At 45.1% G+C, this 25389-nt stretch overlaps 1 protein-coding gene across 5 annotated transcripts in view; it reads left to right on the top strand.

Moving 5' to 3' along the window:
• The window catches only part of LOC147017777 (alpha-mannosidase 2x-like), a 272410-nt gene that overhangs the window by 17820 nt on the left and 229201 nt on the right, over positions 1 to 25389 (top strand). For all 5 annotated transcript variants that reach the window (XM_085847681.1, XM_085847685.1, XM_085847683.1 and 2 more), the window contains 2 exons: positions 18479 to 18650; positions 24582 to 24709. In XM_085847681.1, coding sequence (XP_085703807.1) covers positions 18479 to 18650; positions 24582 to 24709 — 300 coding nt within the window. The remainder of the gene's footprint in view (positions 1 to 18478; positions 18651 to 24581; positions 24710 to 25389) is intronic.

Below are 25389 nucleotides of genomic sequence, written 5' to 3' on the forward strand. Positions count from 1 at the left end.
TTACTGTTTTCACCCCTGTCTGTTTGTTTGTTTGTTTGTTTGTGAACAGTATTGAACAGTATGGAAAAAAACTCCTGGACGGATTTCGACGAAACTTGGTGGGGGGATGAGGTATGGTCCAAGGATCATGCCATTAGATTTTGGACTTTGTCCAAAGTCCAATATAGCCGCTATGGCGGCCATTTTGAAAAAATATTTGAATTTTTGTTTTTGCATGTCTACATGTTTTAAGTGATTTCCAACCCCCCAAAAAACATTTGTTAGAGAAAAAAAAAAAATTTGCAATTTTTTATCAAAAATTTTTCGATTTTATTTGAAAAATATTTGAATATTTTTTTTTTGCATTTCTACATGTTTCAAGTGATTTCCAACCCCCCCCCCAAAAATTTGTTAGAGAAAAAACAAACAAATTTTGCAGCTTTTTTTTCAAAAAAATTTCGATTTTGTTTTTTTGGCATTTCTACATGCGCGTCAATCTCGTTTAGTTTATTCAATCGTGGTTCAGTAGAGTCTGATCCGTTTTGACCTACAATGAATAGGATATCAGGTTCACTTAAGTGACCCAGCAGTATTGGCGGCAGAGGTTTTGCACTCCACCGAGTGCTCCCCCTATAGTTCGATCCTGTTTAACCTCCCTTCTCCACAAGTCCCATGACCAAACATAAGTCAATAACTCCTGCCCTCACCCTTACCTCCTTCCAGACCCCCTCCCAGCTTCACCCATCTTCGTTCCCCCATTTTTCTCGCTCCTACCCCCCCCCCATTCCCGGAGTGTATAGTGATGTTTGGTGAGGCATCGCTCTCCCCACCCGCCCCCCTTTCCTCACTTTTCCCCCTTCCTTGCTCCCTCCTCCCTCCTCTACCCCTCCTCCCTCCTCTTTCCTCCCCGCTCCCTCCTTTCCCTCTTCTCTAATTTAATATTTGGCTTGATGTAGTTTTTAATATATAGTATGTATTTGGGTCGATGTAATTTGTCACATTTAATATTTGGGCCGATGTAATTTGTTATATTTAATACTTGGCGTGTCATCCGTCATCCCGAGCAAGGTGCTCCTTTCCGGCTCGGTCATCCCGAGCGAGGTGCTCCTTTCCGGCTCGGTCATCCCGAGCGAGGTGCTCCTTTCCGGCTCGGTCATTCCGAGCGAGGTGCTCCTTTCCGGCTCGGTCATCCCGAGCGAGGTGCTCCTTTCCGGCTCGGTCATCCCGAGCGAGGTGCTCCTTTCCGGCTCGGTCATCCCGAGCGAGGTGCTCCTTTCCGGCTCGGTCATCCCGAGCGAGGTGCTCCTTTCCGGCTCGGTCATCCCGAGCGAGGTGCTCCTTTCCGGCTCGGTCATCCCGAGCGAGGTGCTCCTTTCCGGCTCGGTCATCCCGAGCGAGGTGCTCCTTTCCGGCTCGGTCATCCCGAGCGAGGTGCTCCTTTCCGGCTCGGTCATCCCGAGCGAGGTGCTCCTTTCCGGCTCGGTCATCCCGAGCGAGGTGCTCCTTTCCGGCTCGGTCATCCCGAGCGAGGTGCTCCTTTCCGGCTCGGTCATCCCGAGCGAGGTGCTCCTTTCCGGCTCGGTCATCCCGAGCGAGGTGCTCCTTTCCGGCTCGGTCATCCCGAGCGAGGTGCTCCTTTCCGGCTCGGTCATCCCGAGCGAGGTGCTCCTTTCCGGCTCGGTCATCCCGAGCGAGGTGCTCCTTTCCGGCTCGGTCATCCCGAGCGAGGTGCTCCTTTCCGGCTCGGTCATCCCGAGCGAGGTGCTCCTTTCCGGCTCGGTCATCCCGAGCGAGGTGCTCCTTTCCGGCTCGGTCATCCCGAGCGAGGTGCTCCTTTCCGGCTCGGTCATCCCGAGCGAGGTGCTCCTTTCCGGCTCGGTCATCCCGAGCGAGGTGCTCCTTTCCGGCTCGGTCATCCCGAGCGAGCTGCTCCTTTCCGGCTCGGTCATCCCGAGCGAGCTGCTCCTTTCCGGCTCCGTCATCCCGAGCGAGGTGCTCCTTTCCGGCTCCGTCATCCCGAGCGAGGTGCTCCTTTCCGGCTCCGTCATCCCGAGCGAGGTGCTCCTTTCCGGCTCCGTCATCCCGAGCGAGGTGCTCCTTTCCGGCTCGGTCATCCCGAGCGAGGTGCTCCTTTCCGGCTCGGTCATCCCGAGCGAGGTGCTCCTTTCCGGCTCGGTCATCCCGAGCGAGGTGCTCCTTTCCGGCTCCGTCATCCCGAGCGAGGTGCTCCTTTCCGGCTCCGTCATCCCGAGCGAGGTGCTCCTTTCCGGCTCCGTCATCCCGAGCGAGGTGCTCCTTTCCGGCTCCGTCATCCCGAGCGAGGTGCTCCTTTCCGTCTCCGTCATCCGGAGCGAGGTGCTCCTTTCCGTCTCCGTCATCCGGAGCGAGGTGCTCCTTTCCGTCTCCGTCATCCGGAGCGAGGTGCTCCTTTCCGGCTCCGTCTTCCCGAGCGAGGTGCTCCTTTCCGGCTCCGTCATCCCGAGCGAGGTGCTCCTTTCCGGCTCCGTCATCCCGAGCGAGGTGCTCCTTTCCGGCTCCGTCATCCCGAGCGAGGTGCTCCTTTCCGGCTCCGTCATCCCGAGCGAGGTGCTCCTTTCCGGCTCCGTCATCCCGAGCGAGGTGCTCCTTTCCGGCTCCGTCATCCCGAGCGAGGTGCTCCTTTCCGGCTCCGTCATCCCGAGCGAGGTCTTCGTGATGAACATAATGATCTGTACTGCATGAGAAGTTCCAAGGCACGGAGAGAGATGGAGAATGTCCTGAAATGTTACAAGGAGGTCTATGAACAGAAAATGAAGGCAGCCATTCAAGTCTCCATTGTGAAGTTCTTGAAAAATATCCCAAGCAAATCAGCCTCCGTTTCGTCTTCTGAGTCTTCAACCTCAACTGGACAGTCTGCCACACCTGAATAACACTGCCACAAGCAATATGTACTGTATCCTTTCGGATGCTGCTTCCTGTCCAGGCTGGAGTTCCTCAAGGCAGCGTTCTGGGCCCTGTTCTTTTTCTGATTTTCATCAACGATCTCTCCGACTCTCTGGAAAATCCTCTTTATCTCTTTGCTGATGACTCCATCCTCTGCCATACCATCTGTCATCCCTCAGACCGGCAAGCAGCAGCTTCTTCGCTCTCTGCAGATCTGAAAAATCACAAACTGGTCCAACACGTGGAACATCTATCTATATGTTACTAAAACTCTCATGTTTATATATGTATGTATATGTTCCCGAAATACAGCCAAAACGGTACACGATAGCGGAAAATTTTTAGTGCCACCTTACTCACCATTCTTCTGCGGTATGCAGTATCAAGTTTCATTCAAATCTGGCAACGAAACAAAATATTAAAAAATCAATTCCCGATTCAGTCAAGTACTCTGGGAGAATTTGATCAATGCAAACAACTTCAGCGGTATAGTTCGCTGGAGCTGTCTTTGTTTTTATTTTTGAAATGATTTTTTTTTTTATCAACCGCTGTCACAACGGGAACCAAACGGGTTCACAGGTCGTCTAGTGTATTTCAATCCTGACAAATCTCACACTCTCACCATATCTCTCCGAAAGGACTGCTTGGAAAACCCCCCTATCTACTTTCTCAACAATCCTCTGGAAGAAGTCCTTTCATTCAAGCTCCTGGGTCTCACTATCTGCCATGATCTTTCCTGGGAAAGCTACATTCCCAACATGGCCTCCAAAGCCAGTCGCTGACTGGGAATCCTCCATCGTGCAAAGTCCTTCCTCAACTCACCTAAGCTCCTGTACTGACCACACACAAAGCTTTTATCCACAGCCTGATGGAGTACTGCTCTCCCCTCTGGGCTGGTGCTCCTGCCTCTCATCTTTCTCAGCTTCACGCTGTGGAAACCAAGGCATTTCGGATCATTGGTATCTCCTGCGATGAGGCCGAGTCTTTGGGCCTCTCACTCTCACCGCAGGCTGGTCGGTGGTCTTTCTGTCTTCTACCGTCTCCTCTCCAGTCTTGTCCCCCCTGCTCTGTCTGCAATTTGTCCCCACCATATTTCCGCAGGGCGCTCAAGGTCCGCCAACAACCCCTTTCTAGTAAAACTACCAAAATCACGAATCACTGCTCACCTTCACTCTTTCATTCCTCTTTTTTTTCCCGCCTTTGGAATAAACTCCCTCACTCTGTTCAATCCCATTCTTCCCTCCAGGCCTTCAAAACAGCTGTTCACTACCACCTCTCATCGTCCCCCATCCAAATCCTCGATCTTTTCTACCCCCGTTAATCCACCCCAAACTCACCACCTTCAAATTTCCTGCTTTCCTTGCTGAAAGTCCCTGTAATGTCCATCTTGTATACCCCGTGTTCCCCGCCCCATCCCTCTCCCTTCCACAGATCTAATGTCTCTGTTCCCCACTGTTTTGTCCTTCCCACTCCTGCCCCTCTTGTCTCATGCCCCTATCGCTGTGCGTTGTATGTTCACTCTCATACGAGCCTCGACAAGGTATACAAAACAATAATAAATGCAATCCCAATCATAACAACAGTTATTTAAAAGTAATTCATTTTAATGTTTTTTTTTTTTTTTCTTCCACCACCGAAGGTGAAGGAGGTTATGTTTTCACCCCTTTCTGTCTGCCTGTTTGTCTTTGTTTGTTTGTTTATGTGCAGGATATCTCAAAAAGTTGTGGACGTATCCGGATGATATTTTGTCGACAGGTTGGGTGTGTGATTAGATTTTGTTGAAGGTCCAGATCCGACGACGAGAACTTTTAGTGATTCTTCACCATTGAGAGATAGGGCTAAACTAATATATAGCAGGACATCTCAAAAAGTTGTGGACAGATTTGGATGAAACTTGGTGCACATGGGTGTAATGCAAAGACGAATTGATTCGATTTTGGTGAAGATCCGAATCCCGATCTGGATATGAGAGTTATTTGATTTTTAAAGTGATTCTTCATCATTGAGAGATGGGGCCAAAAATGATAGATAGCTTGATATTTCAAAAATGGATTGGGCTCGACATGTTCTCATGGATCAGGCATTGTGTGGTGGAGGTATTTACTCCACGGAATGCCCTTCTAGTTTTTTGTATGTTTTATTTATGCATTGTTTACTGTTTTTTTGCCCTTCCTCGCTCCCCCCAACTTTCTTGCTACTCCCTGCTTCCTCGCTTCCCCACCTCGCCTTGGTCTCCCTGCTGCTTTGCTCCTCCATCCCTCTCTCTCCCTCCTGTCTTTTCCACCCCCCACCCCTCTTTTAGTATACCCGTCGTCTGGACGGTGGTTATCTCCAGATGGTGGTCATGTCCGGATGTAGTGTCCCCTCATGCTGCCTTCCCTTTCCGCACTCCTCCTCGCTCCCCTACTCCCTCCCTCCTTCCTCACTCCTCTGCTCCTTCCTTCCTCATTCCCCTTCTCCCTCCTTCCTCACTCCCCTTCTCCCTCCTTCCTCACCCCCTTTCTCCCTCCTTCCTCACTCCCCTTCTCCCTCCTTCCTCACTCCCCTTCTCCCTCCTCCCTCACTCCCCTTCTTCCTCCTTCCTCACTCCCCTTCTCCCTCCTTCCTCACTCCCCTTCTCCCTCCTTCTTCACTCCCCTTCTCCCTCCTTCTTCACTCCCCTTCTCCCTCCTTCTTCACTCCCCTTCTCCCTCCTTCCTCACTCCCCTTCTCCCTCCTTCCTCACTCTCCCCTCCTTCCTCGCTCCCCTCCCTGCTTTGATCCCCCTCCCCCCTCTCACTGTGCCATCCCTCCTCTCCCTCCTTACCCCACCACCCCTCACTTTATATTCCTGTCAGCGAAGCGATGGGATGTATTTGCTGGTATTTAATATTTAGATCGATGTGATATGTCATGGAGGGGGTCTCCGCTATCCATCATCTTGCATACTGGTCCATATAGTCCAGGAGCAAGGACCTGAAAAAAATGAAATTGTTCAACACTCCCTGCAGAAAAGGTTTGACTTGACAGAGTGGTAGAATAGACCCTATAGAACACCTCCAGGTAGTATGTGGTTTCAAATTGTGGTATCATTAAAATTCTACAGGCCATTATACATTCCAAGGCTACTTACCAAGAGGGTCACTGTGGGCTAGCAAAATTTAGGGGAGGGGTAACGTAAACGTGAATATCTTTGTCGAGACTCAACCAATTTTCAATATTGAGATATCATTGGCTACGGCCAGCCAGATGTCTACGGCCCACATCGTCGATGCAATGGCGCTGGTACGGATGACAAAGTCCGCTGGTGCTGCAAACTTCGGTGAAATGGCATTCAAGTATTACAGCCTGGTTACTGCCCCTCTACGTCGGAATGGTTGTCAGCGGGTTGATGTTGTCTTCGACCGGTACTCCAGCTTCTCAATCAAACTTGGGGAGCGAGAGAAACGAGGAACATCTGCAGCCTTCGAGGTGACAATCCAAGGGCCAGCCACTCCTATTCCAAAGCAGTGGATCAAATACATTGGAAATGTAGAAAACAAACTCAACTTGTGTGCCTTCTTGGCAGACACATGGTGCCACATGGCGGTAGACACCCTGCTTGATGGTCAACACCTAGTCATCGGTGGTGGTTTCAAGAACCTGCAGAAGTCTGTGCTAGTCATCAGAGGGCACTGTGAAGAACTGGTTCCCCTCAAGTCAGATCATGAAGAGGCAGACACACGAATATTGCTACATGCAAAACATGCCTCTCATTATCACAACAGGATTGTGATTCAATCACCTGACACAGATGTGGCTGTCCTCTGCACCACACACTACAGAAAATTCCAGTGTCGGGAGCTGTGGTTTCGGACTGGAATCAAGGATAAAGCTCGGTATATTCCTATCCACAGCTTGGCACACAAACTAGGACCTGAGCTGTGTAATGCTTTACTCGGCTTCCACGCGCTCACTGGGTGCGATTCAAACAGTGCACTCTCAGGACTCGGCAAGAAAAAGGGTTTCAATGTCTTACTTGACAGTAAAGAGCATCAGACCAGTCTGGGACAGCTTGGAGAAGAACCCGAGCTCAGCAACAGCACTTCAGAAGCATGTGAAGCCTTCATATGTGCAATGTACTCAACAACAAAGGGGGCTGGGAGTAAAGTGAACAATGTGAGATACTGGCAGTTCTGTCAAAATGGACAAATAAATGAAAATCTCCCCCCTACATTCGACAGCTTACAGCAACATATGAAGCGAGGAAATTACCAGGCCTATGTATGGAAGAGAGCATTGGAGCCTACACAGAGCCTTCCACCAGCAGCTGGACATGGCTGGAAAATTCAGGATGGTGCCCTGCAGCCTGTGCTCATGACCAAAGATCCAGCACCACGGGGTCTTCCGGAGCTGACTGTCTGTCACTGCAAGAAGTCTCTATGTCGCTGAGCCGACTGCACATGCAGAACCAACCACATGCCATGCACAGAAGCATGTGCATGTATGGCCGAAGAAACTTGTGAAAATCCAAGAACAATCTTTGAATCCAGTGGTGAAAAAGACGCTGACTAAAAGTTACAACAGATGACATCTTCATGCTTCCATGGCGAATGTGATTCCTTGTTGCCAGACACAAATATTACAAACAGCTCTGACGAATGTGCTTCCGTGCAACCATGCACAACGATTATGATTCGCTCTCACTAAAGTGCTTCTGTGTTGTCATGCACAGCTCCCAGTGTCGACCATGATAACTATTATCATCCACTATGATGATTGAGTAGCTTTCGTGCTGCCAGAGACAACTATTAGACTCGGCTTTCACTAATGTACTTCCGTGTTGCCAAAGACAACTATTATGCTCGGCTCTGATGTATGTGCTTCCGTGTTGCTATACACTAGTAAAAGACGAACGCTAAAAATAACAGTTGCAGTTTTCTTTATGCATGCCTCTGTATGTATATGAATTTCTGCAGAACAATACTTTCTTTAGCGTTTGATTTCCAAAATGTATACATACCAGTAGTAATTGAGAAACACAGTTCACCTTCATATGAGAACACAATTAAAAATGTCAGAAAGTTTGAATTGGTGTGATATTTTAGCTTTGGTGATGCCATGGCAAAGGCCATTTTCAAATAACTGTACATACTCTGATAGAGAATTATAATAGGAAGCCAATGATACCTCAATATTGAAAATTGGTTGAGTCTCGACAAAGATATTCACGATTACGTTACCCCTCTCCCTAAATTTTGCTTGCCCACAGTGACCCTCTTGGTAAGTACCCTTGGTATGTATAATGGCCTGTAGAATTTTAATGATACCACAATTTGAAACCACATACTACCTGGAGGTGTTCTATAGGGTCTATTCTACCACCCTGTCAAGTCAAACCTTTTCTGTAGGGGGTGTTGAACGAATTTCCTTATTTGGCCTCATATGAGAAATGGCTGCTGGACGAATATGTTACTTAAGAACATACTTCTTATACGTCTAAAGCGAGCACCAATTCACCGCATTAACGTCCATTAGATGGAAGAGCAGTTTACCAGGAGTCCCGCCCCACAATACTTTGCATACCATCTTCCCAGCATTCCACCCCACAAAGTACTGCGTCCTCTCCCTCTCCGACTGTGTCTCATTTTTCAAACTGACTGTGTCTCAAACTACTTTTTTCTCTGTCGAGATGACCACTCGACTTAACAAAGCTGTGACCATGCAGGTTCAAGTGCGTATATGATGATGTTTTCCAGGAACGCATCTATAACTAGAGAGGGGAGCACTCGGGAGAGTGCAAAACCTCCACCACCAATACTGCTGGGTCACTCAAGTGAACCTTATATCTTATTCATGAAATATGATGTCAACGATGCTGACAGTTATAGTTCTTTTCTCCAACATTTTTTTTTTTGGGGGGGGGGGGTTGGAAATCACTTTAAACATGTAGAGATGCAAAAAAAAAAGATATCGAAATGTTGTTGAAAAAAAAGTTGCAAAAATTTTTTTCCTCTAACAATTTTTTTGGGGTGGGGGGGGGGGGGGTTGGAAATCACTTAAAACATGTAGAAATGCAAAAAAAAAAATTTTTTTCTCAATGTTTTTTTTTTGGGGGGGGGGGGACCAAGTCCAAAATCTAATGGCATGATCCTTGGACCATACCTAACCCCCCCCCCCACCAAGTTTCGTCGAAATCCGTCCAGGAGTTTTTCAGTAATACTGTTCACACAAACAAACAAACAAACAAACAAACAAACAAGCAGTCATAGACTGGTACTTACGAAATCGTCAACTTGACCTCTGACCTTGTCGAATCAAAGCTGTCTCCAGAAACCAGAAGTTTCTACGATGATTCTGCACCAAACCAACAAAAATCGAATGTTTTGGATGTTTGACCTCGCTGTGACCTTGACCTTTGACTGATTTTGATCAAAATCTAATCAGCGCTAGCCATCACCCTCCTGAATCACGTGGTGTAATTTTACATTGGTAGCTTCTTCCGTTCTCGAGTTATCTGTACCAAACCATCAAAAATCAAATATTTGACCTCACTGTGACCTTGACCTTTGACCGATTTTGACCAAAATCTAATCACCGCAAGCCACCACCCTCCTGAATCATGTGGTGTAATTTGACATTGGTAGCTTCTTCCGTTCTCGAGTTATCGTGCCGACAAACAAACAAACAAACAAACAAGCAGTCATAGACTGGTACTTACAAAATCGTCAACTTGACCTGTGACCTTGTCGAATCAAAGCTGTCTCTCGAGAAGGTGGCGACGCAAACCAGAAGTTTCTACGATGATTCTGGACCAAACCTCTCAGAAAACATCCGATTTTTACCAGAATTTCGACAACTGAGTGTTAAGCATACTTAACCGTTACCAAAATTGAAGACAGGATTGAAATTGACTTTAAAACGAGCGCGTAATGCCTTGTGTTACGATCCCCCTCATTAGCATAATCTTCAGTTAAACCTCAGATACGACACCCGACATAAATCTCATAAAACATCCGATTTTTACCTGAATTTCGACAAACGAGTATTAAGCATACTTAACCGTTACCAAAAGTGAAAACAGGATTGCGATCCGAGTTGAAATGAACTCGTAACGTCGACCGAAGCAAAAATATCCATTTCTCCACGCAATTATTTAATATTATTTTATCAGTCACAAAACCGTAATATTCGGCCATCCACCAACAATCTTTACATAATCCGACGGCTTAGCGAGTCAGGCATGTGACGATAATCTTTATTGGGATAAAAAATTACTTTTGAACACCATCTTTATCGAAAACACCGTCAGGGCGCACACGCAAAACCTTTACGTGACTCAACACCGCGTCTGCTCGTGCGCGCTGCACCACGTGATGAGCCGTGATGCGGCGAGTGAAATATTTTTATACAATCTTAAAACGTCTCCAAAACATCCGATTTTTACCAGAATTTCAACAACCGAGTTTTAAGCGTCCTAAGCGATCGCAAAAACCGAAGACAAAATTAAAATCGAAGTTAAAATGAACTCGTAACGTCGAGCGAAGCAAAAATACTCCATTTCTCCACATGAATTTACGGAATTATGTTTGACCTCACTGTGACCTTGACCTTTGACCGATTTTGACCAAAATCTAATCAGCACTAGCCATCTCCCTCCTGAATCACGTGGTGCAATTTGACATTGGGAGCTTCTTCCGTTCTCGAGTTATCGTGCCTACAAACAAACAAACAAACAAACAAAGAAACAAACAGAAACGGAAGTCATCAATATACTTACGAAATCTTTAGATTTCGTAAGTAACAAGCAGACATAGACTGGTACTTACGAAATTGTCAACTTGACCTCTGACCTTGTCTAATAAAAGCTGTCTCTCGAGAAGGTAGCGACGCAAACCAGAAGTTTCCACGATGATTCTGGATCAAACCATCAAAACTCGTCACGTTGACCGAAGCAAAAATCTCCATTTCTCCACGCAATTATACCTTAACGTAACTCAACGACGCGTCTGCTCGAGCGCACTGCATCATGGGACGACCCGTGACTCGTCGAGTGAAATATTTTTTATACAATCTTAAAACGTCTCCAAAACATCCGATTTTTACCAGAATTTCGACAACCCAGTTTTAAGTGTCCTAAGCGATCGCAAAAACCGAAGACAAAATTAAAATCGAAATTAAAACGAACTCGTAACGTCGAGCGAAGCAAAAATACTCCATTTCTCCACATGAATTTACGGAATTATGTTTGACCTCACTGTGACCTTGACGTTTGACCGATTTTTGACCAAAATCTAATCAGCACGAGCCAGCACCCTCCTGAATCACGTGGTATAATTTGACATTGGTAGCTTCTTCCGTTCTCAAGTTATCGTGCCTACAAACAAACAAACAAGCAGTCATAGACTGGTACTTATGAAATCGTCAACATGACCTCTGACCGAGAAAAATAAAAGCTGTCTCTAGAGAAGGTAGCGACGCAAACCAGAAGTTTATACGAAGATTCTGCACCAAACCATCAATAATCAAATGTTTTGGATGTTTGACCTCACTGTGACCTTGACCTTTGACCGATTTTGACCAAAATCTAATCAGCATGAGCCATCACCCTTCTGAATCACATGGTGTAATTTGACATTGGTAGCTTCTTCCGTTCTCGAGTTATCATGCCTACAAACAAACAAACAAACTAACAAACAAACAGAAACGGAAGTTATCAATATACTTACGAAATCTTTAGATTTCGGAAGTAACAAACAAACAAACAGAAACGGAAGTCATCAATATACTTACGAAATCTTTAGATTTCGGAAGTAACAAACAAACAAACAAACGGAAGTCATCAATATACTTTAGAAATCTTTAGATTTCGTAAGTAACAAGCAGTCATAGACTGGTACTTAAGAAATCGTCAACTTGACCTCTGATTTTGTCTCATAAAAGGTGTCTCTGGAGAAGGTAGCGACACAAACCAGAAGTTTCTACCTTGATTCTGTACCAAACCAACAAAAATTGAATTTTTGACCTCACTGTGACCTTGACCTTTGACCGATTTTGACCAAAATCTAATCGGCTCTAGCCATCACCCTCCTGATTCACGTGGTGTAATTTGACATTGGAAGCTTCTTCCGTTCTCGAGTTATCATTTTTTGGATGTTTGACCTCACTGTGACCTTGACCTTTGACCGATTTTGACCAAAATCTAATTAGCACTAGCCATCACTCTCCTGAATCACGTGGTGTAATTTGACATTGGTAGCTTCTTCCATTGGAGTTATCTGTACCAAACCATAAAAAATCGAATATTTGACCTCACTGTGACCTTGACATTGACATTGAACCGATTTTGACCAAAATCTAATCAGCACTAGCCATCACCCTCCTGAATCACGTGGTGTAATTTGACATTGGTAGCTTCTTCCGTTCTCGAGTTATCGTGCCTACAAACAAACAAACAAACAAACAAACAGAAATGGAAGGCATCAATATACTTACGAAATCTTTAGATTTCGTAAGTAACAAACAAACAAACAGAAAGCGGTGAAAACAGTAACCTCCGATCTTCGATGGCAGAGGTTAACAAATACCTGGAAGTGTGTGTGGTTGTGGTTATAAAGCATAGCATTATCATTGCGAACTCCCTTCCCCCTCCCCCTCTTAATCACTCTCCCGCCCTTCCTCAATCCCCCCATTTCTAGCCGTCCCCATCCCTCCTCTCTCGCCCCCTCCTCACTCCCCCTTCCTCAATCCCCCCTTTCCTAACCATCCCCATCCCTCCTCTCTCATCCCCTCTTCACTCTCCCCTCCACCTCCTCACTCTCTTTTTCTCACTTCCATCCCAATCCTCACACCGCCTCCCTCCTGAAGTGTACAGCGACGTGTGGTGTGGAGTTCCCCCCCCCCAGCATCGCTCTCCTGCCCCTTCCTCCCCCTCTCCCTCTCACCCCCTTCCCCACTCCCCCACCCCTCCTGTGAACCACCTTCTTTTGTGGAAACACAGGCTGTGGTGAACCATTTGAAAGGGGGTATAGCTTCTGGGGTCTGTGGCATTCATGCTGAACTTCTCGAGGCTGGTGGAAATGATGTGCTCATGTCATTGCATGCAGTTCTGTGCTCTGTTTGGGTCACAGACATCATCCCAAATGACTGAAAGAGAAGTGTTGTTGTCCCAATCTGGAAAGGGAAGGGTGATCGCCGGAACTGCAACAACTACAGAGGAGTGATACTGCTCTCAGTGCCGGGCAAGGTCTTTGCTCGGATAATTCTTTATGGGGTTCCCCATCACCTGCTTTTGAGCACCAGTGCCGACAGAAGTTGGGCTTTCCACCAACGAGGTCAACGATTGACCGTATAACAAGGAAATTAGACACAGGTGCAGGCCATTCAGCCCATCATTCCTGTGCCACATCAACACCACACCAATTTATCAACACCAGATCAAAATAAGAAAATGCAAAATGTATCCTTGCTTTTCGGGTCCTCACCGAACGCAAGCTATAATTTCAGCAGGGGCTGCTTGCAGCCTATGTTTATCTCCACAAAGCATTCAATTCAGTGATTTGAGATGCCCTCTGGAGGATTCTCGGTCTTTGTGGAGTGCCACCAAAATTGATCGATCTCATTTCTGACCTATACTCTGGTACTGAGTGTGCTGTGAGGTGTGGTGGTTCCAGCTCCGACTTATTTCCAGTATTGCTGGAGTTCAGCAGGGGTGTGTATTGGCTCCCACACTTTTCATCACTTGTATGGATTGCATTCTGGGAAGGATGTCGGAGAGATAAAACTGTGGTGCATCGTTTTGGAATGTCAAGATCTTTAACCTTGATTTCGCTGATGATGCAGTCATCTTTGTGGAGACTTGATATCCGTTTGGGGTCCCTCGAGGTGCTGAATGAGGAGTCGGAGCTACTGGGATTTTGGGTTTCCTGGGTCAAATCTAAGATCCAGGCTTTCAATGACATCTTCAATGCTGCTCTCCTATCTGTACCTGTTTGTGGCGAGGATGTTGATGTCACGGTGAGATTCACTTACCTTGGCAGTGCTATTCATGTCTCTGCTGGCTTGGACTTTTACCAAGGATCAAAGACAAAGTCTTAACTCCTTCGGTACCAGTTCTCTTCGGAGAATCCTTGGCTGCCGCTGGTCAGACCTTGTGTCCAACGGAGCATTTGCTGAGAGACTCAGATGAGATTTGTTACCTGTATAGCCCGTGAGCATCAGCTACAGCTGTTTGGACATGTGGCTCATTTTCCTGACTCTGATCCTGCTCACCAGAGTCTCTCAGCCAGGGTGACTCATGAGTGGAAGATTCCAACGAGCCGACCACGTGCCACGTGGTTGCAACAGGATGATCGGAATCTCAAGGCCAATGGGATGGGATAGGCATCTGCCTGGATGATGGCCAGATGGAAGCCCCTGGAGTACCGGTGGAAAGTGGCCGCAGTGACACACTGTTCTGGCGCATACTCCCATATGTGACCTGACCTCTGTGGTGAGGTGGCAGCATCGTCGTTTGCTAGATGGTGTTCACTTATTCAGGACTACTATCATTGCCTTTTTACCTGCTGTCACATATTGACAAGAGCTCTGTGTGGTTGTTGTTGGGGTTCGATTTTTGAAATGTGCACCCATTTGGTTGGACAGCTGCCGGACTCCACCCACATTTGTCACTTGACTCCACCCACCATGACACTCAGACAAAATAATATATCTGCCATCTTAATTTTCTTATTAGTGTATCAGGTCCTCGTGTGCAAAAAATGTACCCAAAGTTACCCACTGGAATTTTGAAGTTGACCACTTCCCAAAACAGAAAAACTTGGTTACCATTTCCATAACCCGGCAATAAGTGCGAAAATGGTGTCTCTTTTGGGGGTTCCGACGGAAATTGTCGGGCCATTTATTAGGGGTAGTGGAAATGAAAACGACTGTTACTTTGCAGAGGTCAAAAGGTTACGGAAATTGGGATCAAGTGAAAATTGTGGAAAATGCACAACAGCACATGCCAGATCCATATTTTTTCATCTATGAGAATGCCAAAGGAACACAATCAAATCGGTAAATGACACTTAAATGTGGTACCTTGTGCGAAACCAACGATTAATTCCCCCAGTTTAATTGCAGGTAGGTTACCATCACAATAGGTGGCAGCACCTGAAGAGGTGCCTCCAATACACAAAACAAAGAGTGATTGTACACATGCTATGCTATATTAGGCATGGTTCTTTGAAATTATCTCCAATTTGCTGTAAAATTCCTGTGAAAACGTGAAAAGGAAATGCAGAACAATGTCTTATGAACCATGAAGAAGTATCTTCTAGTTTTCTATGCTTAATTGAAGTGCATTGAAGTTAATTGAACATTGAAGTCAACAGGTCATTCAGCAAAGCAGCAACCAAGTTTGAGGAGGCCAACATTCAAGCCGTATTAAATGTCATAGAGAAGAATGAGAATCCCTTCCTCACTCCCCCAAAAGAGAAAATGCTCCACAATATCTTAACCAAGGAAGTCATGTCAGAAGATATCAGAGAACAGCTGCTGAATGTGGAGAGAATCGGCAACGATACATATGAGAAACTTCATCGAGAAAGGTACATAGAGAAGACCGTTCGACTGTCAGACACGATTCATCGCACCAACCTTAAAACCTTCGCTGCAATCTGCAATAATTCATTCCCACACAAAGGAAAAGCAAAACTCAACAAGCGAGAAGATGCTCAGATGAAACGTACACTAGAGATTGCAAAGAAACGAGGACGGACTCTGGAGGAACTCCTGCAGTACGATGTGTGTACAACATCTCCTCTCTTTGATGACGAAGGCCTAATGACCAAGCCAATTAAAAGTGAAATTATCCATGAACTTGAAGATCATCTCAGCGACCAGGACCCAAGAACACCGAGACCTGATGCCTCAATGGGAACATGCTGTATAGTTGATGTGATGGCAAATATTTGCAAGATCCAAACAAAGAGTTCAAAAGATTTTGGTGACTTCTGTGATGTCTTTTTAGGCTATGTTGCCTCTGCAGCAAAGGGTACCTCGAAAATTGATTTTGTGTTTGGTTCCTACATGGGAACGTCTTTGAAGGATTCTGAGCGGCAAAGGCGAGAGAAGAAGTCACCCATAGAACTGCATGATGTGTCCAGGGAAACCCCTCTCCCTCGAGAAATGGACAGGTTTTGGCCATCCAGTGTCAACAAAGCAAAATTTGAATCCCTCATTCATGCAGAGGCGTTGGTACGGAATTGGAGTGCTCCTACATTGGAGATTATAGTCAGTCATTTCTGTAGACCAGACAGCATCGTCGTTTCGTGTTGGTCCATGACATCGAGACCTGTAGAGGTTCCACAACTCAAGTGTAATGTAGAAGAGGCTGACATGATTATACCACATGCAATGCATGCTGTTAAACAAGGTAAAAATCGTATCATAGTCCGATCGTCAGACACGGATGTGTTCATTTTGCTGATGTTCTACTGGAGCGAGCTGAATGCGAACGGCCTCGAAGAACTCTGGGTGAAGGGGTTGGTGACTCGACAAGATACATTCCGATACATATCCTTTCAAAGAGGATCGGACGAAGTTTGTGTCAGGTTTTGCCTGCTGTCCACACACTAACTGGGTGTGACGACACAAGTAAAGTTCGAACCAAGCATGCTGCTCTAATAGCCAATCCAGAGATGTACTTAAAGGACTTTGTAGTGGTGACAGGTAACCTGGATACAGTAATTGATAAAGTAGAAGCCGATCTGACACAGATCCTTAAGAAAGGAACAACGATGAAAACCATGAACCAGCTCCAAAGCCACAGGTATCATGATGCCAAGCGGTCATGCTTGGATGACCTGCCACCCACAAGTCATGCCATTCGGTTGCACATTTTTAGAGCCTACTTTCCTACAAAAGAGATGGTGTCCCTCCTCTCATCATGCAAACCCTCTGACCCAAGACAATTTGGTTTTGAATTTATCGATGATCTTCTGGTCCCAAGCAGGGGGAACAATCCAATTCCTGAAGACATTGCAATCCACTGCACATGTCAAAAGTGTGGAACTCAGAGATGTCCTTGCCACGGTTCTAACAATCCCTGTTGTACATTTTGCACTTGTCAAAGTGACTCGGAAAAGTCAGGATGTCAAAATGTATTTGGTGTCGTCAGAAAGTGAGTGACTGACTCATAAGTTTATACGCATTTCCAAACCAGAATCACATTCTACCACTCGGTATGTGTTTACTTACTATGTTGGAGTGGCAGTTTTCGTTTATTGTTTAGGCCCTATGGTGGTCATTAAGTACATTCCATTCATATCTGTATTTTTTGTATCTATTCCAAAAACATTGACCCCAGTAGAGGACAAAAATATGGATCTGGCATGTGCTGTTGGGCATTTTCCACATAAATTTTCACTTGACCCCAATTTTGGTGACCTTTTGACCTCTAATGACTTAATTATTGACCCAATCTCCATAAAGGTAATATCATATGGAAGGGTATTCTAAGGCAAACCATTTTAAGGGTTTAACCATTTAATTTGTCTATCTAGGGTGAACGGGCATGACATAATCACCATTTAAGTTTCCCAACAGGAAATCGTTTAAGCGGTGGCCAAAAAGTGATCACATTGAAAGTCGACCGCTTTCCATTCTGTGCTGTTTTCATTTTATTGCAACAAATTCCACTTTATTCATATTATTGTGTTCCTTGGCACCTATGGTGATTGGATAGACCCTCAGAGAAGGTAAAATATGGATGTGCCATGTTCTGTGGGGCATGTTTCAGAGATCGGTCAGATTTTCACTTGACCAAAATTTTCGTGACCTTTTGACCTCGAGTGACCTGATTCTTGAACCAATGAACCTAATTTGCATATCATATGAAAGAGGGTCTCAAGACTGACATTTTGAGGGGTAGTTTGTGTTTCTAGAGTGTAAGACTGCAAAGTAACAGTCGTTTTCATTTCCACTACCCCTAATAATTGGCCCGACAATTTCCGTCGGAACCCCCAAAAGAGACACCATTTTCGCACTTATTGCCGGGTTATGGAAATGGTAACCAAGTTTTTCTGTTCAGGGAAGTGGTCAACTTCAAAATTCCAGTGGGTAACTTAGGGTACATTTTTTTGCACACGAGGACCCCCCCAGCTGATTCATTTTCTGGGCTAAAACATTAGGCCTGTCGGCCTCTGCTGATCATACACTGCCCGGGTTTGTTGCATCAGATTTCCATTGGCTTTGTTTTGGTTGAATGTTACTCATGATTAGAGACCCCCAAAAAGATTTATTTCATTGTCGAATAAAAATAATATCAAGATATTAAAAAGTTGAAGAAAGCCTATCAGCAAGCTGCACCGTATGTCCCTCCCTAAAAAACACATAGGGTTATGTAATTTTTCAACAGCCCCATATTGGGGTTTAAAAACGTGATCGTGTGATGAATCGGCTCGTTTGATATAACCATTGTGAACGGTGACGTGGATGAGAGGAGTCGAGTTAATCTTTTAAGAGCGCTTTAAATGCATTTCCCAATTGCGCTGTTCATATGTGGAGTGCTTTAAATGCATGTTTCTCAATCTGCCCGTCACAGGTTGTGACCATAGTGCGGTCATTCTTGTTTCAGGATGGCTCAAAACTTTTGATGCCTACTACCAGGATCAGACTCGCCATGTTCTGGATGGAATGACAAAGAAAATGGCAGAGGATCCTCGTCGTGCATTTGTTTGGGCTGAAGTGTCGTTTCTTGCCAAGTGGTGGAATGATACCAACAAGGAAAAGAGACAGATTATTAAGAGGTCAGTTTCTGTTATCAGTCTTTGACTTTGAATTTTGGCTGACATACATTGCTCGTACAATGCTTTCACAGCAGTTTTATTAAAAAAAAAAAAATATCGATTGTTCCTTTGATCGTGTCTCTGGCTCATGAAAGAGGTTGTACATATATTACATGAATTTCAAGGAGACAATTGTGAAATCAACATAGGTATGGGATTTCAACATGGGAAAGTACATGTTAAGATGAGTATGACAAGCAGGTAAAACTATATCTGGGGTTCCATTTGGAGCATAAATCTTTCAATATTTACTAAATGCTTTTGGTGTTTCACAGCTGTTGTAACAGTCATCCCTTCTGTTATTGATTTATTTATCCCATTTTGATTAACTTGCTTTCTTCCTTTAAATTTCTTCCTTTTGTCCTGTTGCATCCTGGTCGGTTCATCGAACAGTTCTAGTCCTCGCTCTTCCACAAGCCTTGACTGTAGACCAAATTTTTTTTATTTTAATATAGCTAAAACCCTAAAGTTTGGAACCTATGAAAAAAATATGTTCAATGGCCAGAAACATTTTCACGCATTTACATGTACTCTTCATCAAAATGTGGAAAACATCTCTTCTATGCATGTTTTACAATAGCATGCTTCATCCATCAGCATTAAAACATTGATAGACCTTGGCCTATCTGCATAGAATGAGCAGAAACTCCTTGGGCTAGTGAATAATTGCATGTTGTGTCCCCTGCGATGCAATTACAAGATATTGTAAAAGTTTACTTTGCAGTCAAGCAGTATTTCTTCAAGATATCGATCATGTCATTGACCGAAGATAACCTTGCAGTCCTGTTATAGGAGAGGCATGTTTGTAAGGTGCAGGCATATCAATTTGAGCTTGAACTATATAAAGCTTGAACTTATATAGCTTGAACTATATAAAGCCAACAAATCTTCTCGATAGTGTGCACCGACCGAGTGATTAAGGAAGTTCTGACTTTGAGGTGGGTTATTATTTTTATTTATTTATTCAATTTGATTTCCTTGTTTGGTTTGTTTGTTTATGATGTGCATTGTCAAGCATTAAGGTTTACAATAATTATACACATCAATCGATTATTTAAGATCAGTGAGATGTCCCAGAATGAGGGCAGGTCATGGGATTTCCTCTGCTCCTCCATTCAACACAACACCTGCCAGAAATTTTCACTTTGAGTACTGCATGGGGTGGATGGAGTAGGGGAGGAGACATGATGCTGAGGCAGTTGTACATGCACTCTTGTTTTTTTTTGTATACATAGTTTAGGCTCATGGAAGAACTAGAGTTAGTACACTGAATATATCAGGTGAAAAGGGACAGTTGAGAGAGGGGGTGGGGGGGGGGTTGGGAGGAGGAAACACCAACAGCAGAGTTGAAGGCCAAGATTGGGGCAGACTTGGATAAACAATGGGTGTGTTGAGGAATGAGGGGCTGGAGAAGATACATGGTGTGGACAAGATGGATAAGGAAGGAAACTCTCAGAAGGGGGTGGGGGAACTGGAAATTTTGAATGGGGTTGAGGGGTGGAAACAAGGGTAGAAAAGATGATGATTTTTGGATTGGCGGTGATCTGAGGTGGTGATAAACAGCTGTCTTGAAGACGTGAAGAATGACATTGAAGACGATGTGGAAGCTGGTTCCACAGGCGGAAGAAAAGCGCAACGAATGAGTGGAAGTGAGCAGTGATCCTGGATTTAGCTTGTTTAACCAGAAGGGAATTGAGGGTGTATGCCCTGCAGAAACCTGTTGGGGGGGGGGGTGCAAAGCACGGAAAGAGCATAGGGGGGAAGACAGACCACCGACCTGACTTCATTAGCATGGTGATGTTCCTATAGACTCGGCTTCATGGGAGATTCCAATAATTTTGAAGGCCTTTGTTTTCCACAGCGTCAAACTGAGCAAGATGTGAGGCAGGGGAGCCAGCCCAGAAGAGAGAGCTATACTCCATCAAGCTATAGATGAAGACCTTGTTGGTGCATAGAAATTTAAGTGTGCCAAAGAAGGGCTTTGTATGATGAAGGATGCTCAGCCAGTGACTGACTTTGGAGGCCAACTTTGAAATGTGCATTTTGCCCAAGAAGGATCATGGCTGATGGTGGGACCCAGGAGTTTGAATGAGTGAACTTCCTCAAGAGGATTGTTTCGAAAGTAGAGGGGTTGGCGGGGTGGTTGCTAGACAGACAGTCCTTTCGGTGAGAGATCGTGAGAGTGTGAGATTTGTCAGGGTCGAAAGGCATATTCTAAGTTTTGCTTGTGAATTTACATATTCAAGCTTGTGAGTTTTGTCAAGGTCTGAAGGATGAGAAATGTTGCGGCAGAGGGTGGAATCATCAGCAAATAGAAAAGAGGATTTTCCAGAGTCAGATAAATCATTGATGAAAGTCAGGAATAGGATTGGGCCCAGAACACTGCCTTTTGGCACTCCAGCCTTGATAGGAAGAGGAGATGAAAGGACGCCGTTGAGAGCCACACCTTGGCTACGTGAGAAGAGGAAGTCGGTAAGCCCTTTGTGGAGTTTTCCCTGGATGCCATGGGCAGAGGGTTTGGAGAGTAAGGTGAATTGGCACGTGAAATGCACACAGATGACCCTGATATGTCTGAGATTGAGGGCCTCCATCCATTGTTTGGTGAGTAGAAGCAGCATGCCCAAGGTGGAGCGACCTGGGATGGCATGGAAAGTTAGCATACGCTAACGCCCTACCAGGTTTTAGAGGAGTGTGTCAAGTTTGAAAGTTAATTCTTGAGCATGGGCAGATGTTGTTTTCTGGCTCTCCTTAGAGTGGAAATGCTTGTTGCAGAGTTTTTGGTGCTTTGGGTCAAAAGGCTGAATTAATCATTTGTTTTTCAAGTGGCTGCAGAGTGGATAGCATGCTGTCAAACCTTGACTCAGGTTCTGCAACCGGTCCAGACGGCATCAGTCCTGGTTTCCTAAAAAGCTGCTGTTTCTCTTGCTCACCCTCTCTCTCTCATTTGCTCAAGGTCATCTGCCATCTGCTTGGAAAGCAGCAAACATGACCGCTCTGCATAAAGAAGTTGCAAAAACAGATCCCTGCAACTACAGACCAATCAGCCTTCTCCCAATCATCAGCAAGGTTATGGAATCCATAATCGCTTCAGATATTAAATTCTTCCTCTTCTCCAATGGTTTGATTTCCGATCATCAATTTGGATTCAGACCAGGTCATGCTACCCTGGATATGCTGCTTCTGCTCTCCCAACAATGGATGGAGATTCTCAATGCCAGACATGAAATCAGAGCCATATCCCGAGACATATCGTGTGCTTTCGAAATGGTCTGGCACCCTGCCCTGCTCACCAACCACTCTTCCTATGGTATCCAAGGACATCTCCATTCATGGCTTGTAGACTTCCTCTCCTGTCACAGCCAACGTGTGGCTCTTAATGGAGTCTCTCATCCCCTCTTTCTGTCCAGACTGGAGTTCCTCAAGGCAATGTTCTGGGCCCTGTTCCTTTTCTGGTTTTCATCAATGATCTCTTTGACTCTGGAAAATCCTCTTTATCTCTCTGCTTATGATTCCACCCTCTGCAGTACCATGTCATCCCTCAGACCGACAAGCAGCAGCTTCTTCACTCTCTGCAGATCTGGATAAAATCACAAGTCCAACACGTGGAATCCATCATGTGGAATCCAACACGTGGAAACATGTCTTTCAATCCTGACAAATCTCCCACTCTCACGATCCATCCATACATTGGGACCATACTCTATGCAGAGCGTTGGTGCTGCCTCAGCAGTCTCCTTGGCTATTGGGTACAATCCTGGAGTGGTCGCCACTCCGACACAGTATAGCAGCATGCTGGCACTCATTTTGCCTATCTCGGAAGGATGACAGACCGAGTTAACCCCACCTGGTGATAAGTCAACAGCTAAGCGGGATTTTATCTTAGGACCCTGGGATCCCAAGCCCACCACCCTAACCATTAAGCCAACACCAGGCATACACTCTCACGATGTCTCTCCAAAAGGACCATCCGGAAGCCCCCCCCTCCCCCAATCTACTTTCTCAACAATCCTCTGGAAGAAGTCCTTTCATTCAAGCTTCTGTGTCTCACTGTTTGCCGTGATCTTTCCTGGGAAAGCCACATTTCCAACCTTGCTTCCAAAGCCAGTCGCCGACTGGGAATCCTCCGTTGTGCAAAGTCCTTCCTCGTCCCACCTGAGCTCCTGATCACATTCAAAGCTTTCATCTGCAGCCTGATGGAGTACTGCTCTCCCTTCTGTGCTGGTGCTCCTGCCTCTCACCTTTCTCGGCTTCATACTGTGGAAACCAAGGCATTTAGGATCATTGGTATCTTCCGCAATGAGGCTGAGTCTTTGTGTGTCTCCCTCTCTCACCGCAGGCAGGTCATTGGTTTTTCTTTCTTCTGCCATTTTGCCTCTGGCCTCTCCCCCCCTGCTCTTTCTGTGAAATGTCCCCCCCCACACATTTCTGCAGGGCGCTCAAGGTGCGCCAGCAACACTTCTGATAAAACTACCAAAATCAAGAATCACTGCTCACCTTCACTCTTTCATTCCTCTTTTTCCCACCTTTGGAACAAACTCCCACACTCTTTTCAATCCCACTCTTCCCTCCAGATCTTTAAAACAGCTCCTTGCCACCATGTCTTATCTTCCCCCATCCAATACCACGATCTTTTCTCCCCCTACTAATCCACCCCATACCGACCTCCTTCAAATTCCCTGCTTTCCTTCCTGATAATTCGCTGTCGTGTAAGGACCTGACAGTCCCTATAATGTCCATCTTGTATACCCCACCCCATCCCTCTCCCTTCCACAGATCTAATGTCTCTGTTCCCCACTGTTTTGTCCTTCCCTCCCACCCTCTTGGCTCCTGCTCCCCTTGTTGTACGTTCTGTGTGTTAGCTCTCATATGAGCCTTGACAGTGTGTACAAAAAAAGATGATCATTTTCTGAAAATAGTTTTAAATTATTTTAGTATTTGCTCTTTTTAAAAGCTTATCGATTGTTTTCTTTCTTATGCTTGTATCTCAGTTTTACCTTTCTCTCCTCTCCCGGCACTGCCTAGCTGTGTTTCGGCACCCTTTATTTCACAGCTCCTTTGCAATTTTACCAGAAATTATCAATTTGTTGATTATTTGAACTCGACCTGCATATTCTTGTCTGCCCAAACTACAATACCAGCAACTATTCGTTCCGTTCACCCTGCCTGACTACTGGCTTTCACAAGTCCACCCTTTATATTGTTGCAGAAGAAGCAGGATGCACAGAGCATTTGATGTTCATTGAGAATGCTCTGAAAGCCACACCACCTGGCATGTACTCATTTTGGTGAGGATTATATAGGCTTTACATGCCTTTCGGTGGGATAGGTAGCAGATATGGTGTCATTTAAAGTCTAACAGGTTGTCCCATCTTCACCTTTATTGTAGCCAACTGTACGATAATCTGGGAATGATGATCATCATTTATGAGACACCCATATCTGAGTCATGCCTGGTGATTGTGGGTTCTATTACAAAAGTAAATGCACCATGACTGCCGCCAACCCACACTGTCTCCTATTTTATTAAATTAAAATCGCATTTGCAACTTAAAACAAAATATAATCTGGAGACAGTGCTTCAATTTGCTTTGAAGAACAAAAAACTTTGTTTATGACCTTTAAAGGCGAGTTTAATTGGTTGGCCTGTTTCTCGTTCCCATGTGAATCTATGGTTCACGATCCTGGGATCCCAGGTTCACTTGTCTTCTATCATCCTATGTTGATTTATCCAATGTCCTTACAATTCAGGTAAATTACACTGATATAGCCTGTTGTACTTGTCCTGCATGTGATTTTGGACAAGTTCTAGCATGAGCCTGAGATCAGTGTCAAAATTAATGTTAAATTTGAGTCAAGTTGTGATGATATTTCATTATTTATGCCTCACATTAGCTTGATCAAGAGTGGACAGCTGGAGATTGTTACAGGTGGTTGGGTCATGACTGATGAGGCAAATTCGCACTACACTGCAATGCTGGACCAGTTGATAGAGGGCCATCAGTGGCTTCACAGAAACCTGGGTAAGTACTTTGTTTTGCTCATTTCAAATCGAAAGCACATTATTGTTTTGGAAATAGGTTTATTCTGTGCTTGTACAATAAATAAAATTATTTAACACCTTTGCTTTCTTGCTCTGCTTTTAGTATGTGCATGTGTATGCATTCACACATCCACCTTGTTTAGATACCCATTACCATTAAAGAGGGGATTCATGGTCACCATTCCAGTTTGGAGGTTAAGGAGTATCGAACTCCCTCATCGGATAGCATGTCGGTTCACTTCCTGGGGGGGTGGGGGAATCCACTCCATCTGATGATGACCAGTGATCCTCAGTTATTGTTTAACAATGCATTTTTCTATTTTATTATATTTTTGAATTCAAAGGGAAAAAAACAACTTTCACTCAAACATGATCTTATTCTGCCTTCCACTTCTACTTTCTGCACATCTCTTCTTTTCCTCTATGATTTTCTCAATATCTTCATTGAAGAAAATGCTTCTTCCTCGTTCCTTTAAAAGCTTTTGAAAACACATTAAAATGCTTAACTTTCCTTCTTTCTCTGGCATCAGCACCCCACGTATTAGTCTTCATAATGATGGATTCCTCTTCGTCTCCTGCTTCTTCTTTTTCACAAAGCAAACTTTGCAAACCTTCCTTCACCAAACCACTTGGTCTGTCATCCATTCTCCAGTTCCTCCA

The sequence above is a fragment of the Eptatretus burgeri genome, chromosome 11 (genome assembly GCF_056783735.1).
Source record: "Eptatretus burgeri isolate ZD-2024b chromosome 11, Ebu_testis_v1, whole genome shotgun sequence".
Taxonomy (NCBI): domain Eukaryota; kingdom Metazoa; phylum Chordata; class Myxini; order Myxiniformes; family Myxinidae; genus Eptatretus; species Eptatretus burgeri.